Source organism: Lagopus leucura, unplaced genomic scaffold (genome assembly GCF_019238085.1).
Source record: "Lagopus leucura isolate 7727_CA_CO unplaced genomic scaffold, USGS_WTPT01 Super-Scaffold_100002, whole genome shotgun sequence".
Taxonomy (NCBI): Eukaryota; Metazoa; Chordata; class Aves; order Galliformes; family Phasianidae; genus Lagopus; species Lagopus leucura.
In genome coordinates this window covers 46,221,790-46,229,899 of record NW_024962263.1, presented here as the reverse complement: position 1 = coordinate 46,229,899, position 8,110 = coordinate 46,221,790, and the positions used below count along the sequence as shown (strand labels likewise).

Here is an 8,110-nt window from a genome sequence, read left to right as displayed (position 1 = left end):
CCTGTAGAAAATAGCTGAGAAACATATTCCGTTATTCATATGCAAAGCTGCAGCTTCCTTGTTGCTCTAATTTGACCTCAGACCAAACTGCTGACAAAGGTGGAGGCTTTGCTTCTCCTACTACACCAGCAGGTAGCCCTTATGAGTTTGTGTAGTAAGCTGGATAAGATGCTCCTCCTATCCTGACTTAACTAACTAACCAAAAAGAGAAATGGCTGCTTCTCACCCAGATCAGCCCCTAATCTCATCTCATAGAACTGCATGACACCTTGGAAGGTGACAGTGGGGCAAATCATGTGTCCAGAAGCATCTGCAGCAGCAGGAAGGGTAGCAGAGCTGGACAGCTTTTTTATCAGCAGTTCATAACTAGAATAGCTGAAAGCACTCAAAAGAAAAAGATTTATATCAGAGGAGAGGGAATTTTTTTCAGTGAACCAATATTGAGGTCCTGTTCTCAGCTTGATATGCTTTTCCACAGGTGATCGAAGGCTCTGTTTTAAATGTAGAGCACAGGACAGCAACTTAGGAAGAAGTTCTGCAATGACTGAAGATTGTCTGTATGACTAAACTTTTCTTTGTCAAGGTAATAAGCCCTTCCACTAATCTTTTCTGCTGCAAAGCAAATATTAGAAGTAATATAACAGATCTGGTGGCTTTTTTAGCAGACGGGTGCTGGAGTCATATCATGCAGCACTGTACATACAAATGGCACCTTTAGAAAAACTGGTGCATTTGCAAGGTTTAACAATATCGTGTAGCACTAGTGACATCTGCAGGTACATAGAGGTTGGAACAGTGAGAGGAAAATGCCAATATAAGGCTCTGGTGAGAATCTCTTGTAAGGAAAATCAGCAGATGAATCCACAGTGCCTGCCCTCGCAGTCACACCAGGGATGAACGGGCTCTCTGGACTGCTGTCAGAAGAGGTTAAGGCATTCTCTAAACCACACTCTGGAGGAGATTCTCATTTCATCAGAAAAGTAGGTGGTTAAGGAAAGATGACTTTCTATTTTGCGAGACACCCACATAGAAGCATGACTACCCTCTTTAGTGGGAGTGAGAAGTAAAGGAATGATCTTCAGGGAGTGGTTGTGTCACTGACACAGTCACACCTGGGTAGAACATAGAATCTTTTGAGTTGGAATGGATCATTAAAAGTCATCTAGTCCAACTCCCCTGCAATGAACAGGGACACCTACAGCTCCATCAGGCTGCTCAGAGCCCTGTCCAGCCTGATCTTGAGCGTCTCCAGGGACAGAGCATCCACCATCTCTCTGGGCAGTGTGTTCGTGTGCCTCACCACCCCTATTATAAAAAACTTTTTCCTTATATCCAAACAAAATCTCTTCTCTTGCAGTTTGAAATCATTTCCCCTTGTCTTATCACAACAGACCCTGTTAAAGAGACTGTTCCCTTCCTTCTTATAGTCTCCTTTTAAATACTGAAAGGTCACTCTCAGGTCCCCCCAGAGCCTTCTCTTCCCCAAGCTTAACAGCCCCAGCTCTCTCAGCCTGTCCTCATGGATGAGGTGTTCCATCCCTTGCATCATTTTTGTGGCCCTCCTCTGGACATGCTCCAACAGGCCTCACCAGCACAGAGCAGAGAGGCATGATCACCTCCCTCACTCTGCTGACCACACTTCTTTTGATGCAGCCCAGCATATGGTTGGCTTTCGTGGCTGTGAGGGCACATTGCTGGCCATCCACCATCTAGCTTGCCATCCACCAGTACCACCATGTCGTTTCCTGCAGGGCTGTGCTTACGTCCTGCAGCTTGTACTGATAGTGGGAGTTGCCATGACCCAAGTGCAAGACGTTGCACTTGGCTTTGTTGAACCTCCTGAATTTCTCCGGTGCCCATTCTCAAGCTTGTCTAGGCCTCTCTGGATGGCAGAGTGAGCCAAGAAACAACAGTATGAAGGAGGCAACCACGAACTATCTTAAGGAAGATGAAGGAGTGGGGACAGCTAATTTAAAAATTTTCCACAACTCAAGACAAAGCATTATAGTGAAGAGTCACTGTTGGTTGCATTGAGTTTTGTTGCAACTGATAGGTCTAACAGATGCTCTATTTTAAAGAGAGTGTGATAAGAGAAAATTCCCACCAGAAAAAAAAAAAAACCAAAAAGAAAGCATACTCAAGATAAAACCTCTGGGCAGAGTTGTTGGGCAAGGAGAGCAAGTAAGTGAGAGTGTATGCACACGAGTGAAGATCAGAGCACTGTGCAAACATTTACAAGCAAGAAATTTTGGTCCAGCCTGAGGAATAACAGCTAGATCTTAACAAAAATGAGCTGGGAGGAGAAGTCTTAGGTGGGCGATATCTAGATTTGTTGATGTAAGGAAGGAGACAGTCTGCTTTTTTAATTTCCCCTTTGTTCAAGAAAGCAGTCTCTTAAACACAGTAAAAAATTGAATTCACTTTCAATTTCTCTCATTTTTTGATGCTATTCCAGTTCTGCCACACACAAATCCAACAACACTACTTTTTAACACTTCATGCTTATACTAAGAAAGATATTTCTCACTCATTTCATTAATGCTGCTGTTAAAACAATGTCTGTAAACCAAAGGAACAAAGGAATAAAAACAGAGCAACGAGGAAGTGTTTTTTTCTAGTTTGCATGGATTTCTTATGGGCTTTTGCTTAAAATTCCTTAATTTCTGGTCCTAAGATTTTTAGTTTTGTTCATTTGTTCACTTTGTTTTCTTAGCATTTTGTCTTAAACAAATATTACGCAAGAACACAATTTTACCTAAAAATTACAGCAGCCTAATAGCAGGTAAGCAACAACCACTGAAATACTTACAAGATAAGGCAGGGTATTTATGGTTGTGTTAGACTTCTAACATTTTAACAGCTCAGGGGATATTCAATTTCTGTGTAGATCTCCTAAAGAGAAATGTACCTTCACAGTGTAGGAGATGAGAAAGAAGATGGTAATGCAAGTGAGAACAGCAATTGGATGAATCTGTGGTAATTTTAGTGAAACAGCTGTGCCAATATGCTTGGGGAACAGTTGAACAAGGCACACAGACATACATGCCATGGCAAACCTATAGTCGGTACAGAAATATGAGGGAATATGAAGTATCTGACGCAAAATGGGAAGCCAAGAATGAGAGAACAAGAAATGCGTTGAGTTTGCAAATTAAAAAAATGGTGTTGAAGGATGTTACTAGAAAGACGCTTCCCTTACTACTGCTAAGGGAAGAGCAATATAACAATAAAGTAGTAGGATAGAAGTATGCATCATGCAATGCCAACCTGGTAACAAAAATAAAAAGAAATATTGGGCTCTTGAACTGGGGGAGACCATAAAGTAAATGTGAGAAGATGAGCTGGGTCCAAGGTCAATCTCAGAAACCCACCCAAAACCTCAAAAAAATTTGCAAGACAGCTGAGAGCAGCCTACAAGCTCTGATGTCACTCACACCAGGGCCCCAATTCCAGTCTACTGGTGCTTCAGGACATAATTTGCTCACATTCACTCAGTGGGATGTTCCCTCCTGTCACCAGTTCTTTTGGCCAAAGAAGATTTTTATGAAAGATTACACCGCTGTTTAGTAATAAAGCTTAAAAAGCCACGCTTCTAGAATTCAGATAGATTCTCCCTATAAAAAGCACTGTCTTTTACCCAACTCCAACTTTCATACTTAGATACACATTTGTGTTTTGTTTATAAAACCCCTTTTGTCATATATTTTATTGGAAATTCTCAATAAAATTATGTACTTCAAAGTACAGCTTTACTCTTGTATTTTGAAACAGCATTTGTTTACTGCGTAAGAAAGAAAGGAAGTGGTTTTGTCCCTCACTTACCAAACAACACTGAGATAGAAAGTCCTGTATGGTGCTGTCAATCCAAGGGAGAAGTGAAATTTATGTTAAATGTAGTAATCACATTTCCCTCTAACCAGTAGACTTACTACCAAGGTACATGCCTTGCAGGACCTACACCCTCATTACCACATTTGTTTGGAGGTGTTGGCTGATTGAGCCTGCCCAAACCCTCCTCACACAGGGACTCTGAAATAAGAGTATACAGCGTACTGCTTGGTTCTTTCTGTTAAAGAATACTTCATATTGGCTGAATGGTCTTCAGTGATAAAAAGAGCTTCTTGAGAAAACAAAGATGTCTTTCTTTTTTTAGCTGAGCTCAGCTGTGTTTGTTGGCTTTTTTTCTTCCTATTACTTGAAAAAAATTCTTCAAACACTATTTTTTTCCAAGGAGACATTTCAGTTTGGAATTTTAAAAGTTAATTTTACTCTTCCAAGTTCATTATTGCTTTAGGCTCTTTCTTTGAAGAACATATGCACTTTCACAATCTGCTATCACCTTTGCCTCTAAGGTCCATTTCTCCCAACACCCTGAAGCTCCTGACCTCTTCAGTTGTTGCCTCCATGCAGAAATAGAATGGCCATCCTGTTACCCTTTGTTCAGGGAATGTACCAACCAAGCAGTAAAACTGCACAGACCACTGGATTATCACCAATGAAACAATAGCTACTGAGGCATATCCATCCTGCAGCTTTACTGTTATTCTGGGGCTCTAACAGATCATCTGGTGCATATGTGTATGAGATAAGCAGTTTTTGAAGCCAATTTGCAATCAGTATCCTGATAATGCATCTGGTACAGCTTCTTGCAATGATGGGAGTTTGCAAGTAATCTTTATAGTAACTGCAGATCTCATGTGCCTCACCTGAAACACTGACTCTTTATTGAACCCTGCCCCCTAAAGCAAAATTTGCATCAAGAAGCACTGCCTGTATAGAGTAATTATGTTGGCAACTCCTAACAGGCCAAGCAAGCCCAAATAGAGGCAGAGCTGGGTGCTTTGCCGCTTCTCAGAGGAGTGAGGTTTGTGCTCAGTGCTTCCTATTAACTAAATTTTGTCTCAGTTCATCAGGATTTAGAAATTTCAGGAAGGCTCAGGCTTGCACAAAAATAACTCCTTGCTAATACTAGCATTCAGCCCTAGTTCTGACCTGCACAACCAACTGTGGCAGAGACCCTCCAAGTACTAGATGCAAGTCAAAGAAAAGAGCAAAAAGGGGGAACGACAGAACAAAATACAACATCTCATAGATATAAAAGGGTGTGTTCTTATCTACACATGGCAATGACTCCCATTTTGTGTTTTGTGTACCAAAAGTTGGTACACTCTGTACTTAAAGAGAAGAGATGGGTGTAGTGGGTACTTTTGTGTTCTGATCTACTTGGAATATATTGATTTATAGCAGTGTCATGTTATTTTCTGGCATAGAATAAATTTTCTTTGTAGAGGTTCATATGATGCTGTATTTTAGATTTTTTATGAAAATAAGGGTGATAACACACCAGTGCACTAATTTTTTCAGTGGTAGCAAAGCAGTGCTTGTACAGAATCAAGGAAATTTCAGGTTCTCCCATTGCCCTGCCAGCATGGAGCTGGGGTGGACAGGGAGTTGGGAGGGGACACAGTAAGGACAGCTGACAAAACGGCCAAAGGGATATCCCTGTATTATATGCTGTCATACTCAGCAGTAAAATCTGGGGTAAAGAAAGAAGAGGTAGGGGACATTCAAAAGATGGTGCTTGTCTTCCCAAGAAACTATTAGACATGATGAACCCAACTTTCCTTGGAGTGACTGAACATGTATGCCACTTTACCTACTGAACTGTTTTTATTTCAAATCATGAGTTCTTGAACTTTTACCTTAGTAATTCTTCCCCCTATCCCACTGGGATAGGGAGCAAGTAGCTGTGTGGTACTGAGCTGCCCACTGGGGTTAAACGACAACACGCAGTAACTACAGGCCTACCTCACTGGCCAAGACTTGGTAATGTCCAGTGCTATTCAGGTACCGTATAATAAGGGTACATCTCATAAAAGAACAAATAAGAAGTGTATTCAAACAGTGCTAGAGAAGAGGCAGAAAGTCATAGAATCATAGAATCACAGAATAGCCTGGTTGAAAAGGACCACAATGATCATCTGATTTCAACCCCCTGCTCTGTGCAGGGTCACCAACCAGCAGACCAGGCTGCCCAGAGCCACATCCAGCCTGGCCTTGAATGCCTCCAGGGATGGGGCACCACAGCCTCCTAGGGCAACCTGTTCCAGTGCATCACCACCCTCTGTGTGAAAAACTTCCTCCTAATATCTAACCTAAACATCCCCTGTCTCAGTTTAAAACCATTCCCCCTTGTCCTATCACTATCCACTAAGCCAATATCCTTTTGTAAACCTCTCAATTACACTGTAGGCTTCTTAAGTTTGCATTTTAGCCTATGTTAGTCCAAAAAGAAATTTCACAGAAAGAAAGGAAAAAGGGAAAAGCAAAAAAGAAGAAATGGCAATAGGTCAAAGACTGTAGAAGGAAAGAACTTTCCCCTTCCCAAGCTGTGTGTGACAGCGGACAAGAACAGGTTGGGCTACGTAGCCACCTGGTCTGCCTGGAAACAATGTCAACATAAGAATGTCTTCTTGCTGCACTTGTAATAAAGTTCTGTATTAACAACTTGATAGTGAAATAACAACTTTGTCCCTGGCCATCTTTCTCCTGACATTAACCGTTTCTCATTTCACCTACAGGCACAAGAATAACCCTCCTTCACCAGAGCTCCACACCTGAGACCTTGGCAACACTTTTTCACAAATCTGGCTGGATTTGTGTCAGATTTGTTTCTTAGCCTGTAAAAACTTAGAAAATACAAAAATTGAGACTTCTATATTCCATTTTAGTTGAAAATAAATAAAAGCTGCTATGTATTATTTCATGCATTCTTTACATTGTTACTTTCAGTTCATGTAGTGTATTCAATGATTAATACCTTATCACAGATTCACTCCCCTTCTCTTCCATCATAGACAGGCCATTATACATCTTGCCTTCATTCTACAATGCTTCTGAATAGGAAATAGTACTCTTGCATGATCTCACAAAACCATAGTTGTAAAAAAATCTTACTTATTGAAGAAAATCCGGAGATGTGCATAAGTGCTTTACACTTCTAAATTCTCAACTGCTTCACCTGAACAGGTATGTAGTCTAATGCCTTTTCCCAGAGAACATGTTCACATTAAAAGTAGTCTCTATATTCCCCTGATGTCAGAACATTATTAATGAGATAAAGCAATCCTGCTACATGCTTGACAACAAATTCATAAAGTAATTGGATACTTTATGCTAAGTTGGTAAACTGATTCTGAATGCAGTAAAAACTGTTAAAAAGAAATGAAAAGGAGAACATATTAACTTTTGAATACTACTGATCCTTATGGAAAATAACAAACATTTCTCATATAGCTATTTATTTATTTATTCTTAATACCACCTGTGAACACAAATATTAGCAATGTTGCAATTGGAGATAATATCTTCCGCAACCAGAATGAAGATAATGTCAACAGTCTACTAAGGAAAGACTGGCAGAGGTAATTTTCTTTTCCTGGCCAATCTGAATTGCTGAAAAATGTACACAAACTTTGGGCATAGACATTTCTCTGAAGAACATATTTCACCAAAGCCTTACCTTTGGATTACTCTTCCAGAAGAAACTAATTCCAAACCTTTGCTATTTACAACATTCTCTGCAGATATAGCTGAACTTCAGCTTTTTATTTTTTTTTTTATTTTTATTTTTTTACCTTCTAACAAGAGCCTGATCTCAATATTGCCAACTTTTTGGGACATAATATTTTCATAAAAGCCATTCGAAATTTATCATGACAGAGAGGGTAGAGGAATGGGTTCAAAGAGGAATTGATCCACAAAAGCCAAAAGGTAATTTGATATAGAATTGGATGGACACATTTTCCTTGGCAGGCTCCACGAATAATCATTAGTAAAGTATATGGGGCCCAGCAAATGGCAAAGACACACACAATTACAGCAAGTGACTTTGCAATCTTCTTGTCATGATGCAGTTTTGACCTGGCCCTTGCACAAACAGAAAAATCATTTTCTGGGGTCACAGAGTTGGCTCTGGATGGAGATGAGCTTTCAGTTACAAAAGACTCTTTCTTTGTTCTCATGGAGGAAGAAGCACTGTCCTCCGTTTCTGACAAAAAGGGTCCTCGCCTCAGCAAAAAACAAAACCTCCAGGACACACTGCTGCTCC

The 8,110-nt window shown here is 40.4% G+C and overlaps 1 protein-coding gene across 1 annotated transcript in view; it reads right to left on the bottom strand.

Annotated features, from left to right (window-relative positions):
- Positions 1–7,640: 7,640 nt before the first annotated feature.
- The window catches only part of HRH4 (histamine receptor H4), a 3,481-nt gene continuing 3,011 nt past the window's right edge, over positions 7,641–8,110 (bottom strand). The window contains exon 3 of the mRNA XM_042869482.1: positions 7,641–8,103. Within this exon, the coding sequence (XP_042725416.1) occupies positions 7,641–8,103 (463 nt within the window). The remainder of the gene's footprint in view (positions 8,104–8,110) is intronic.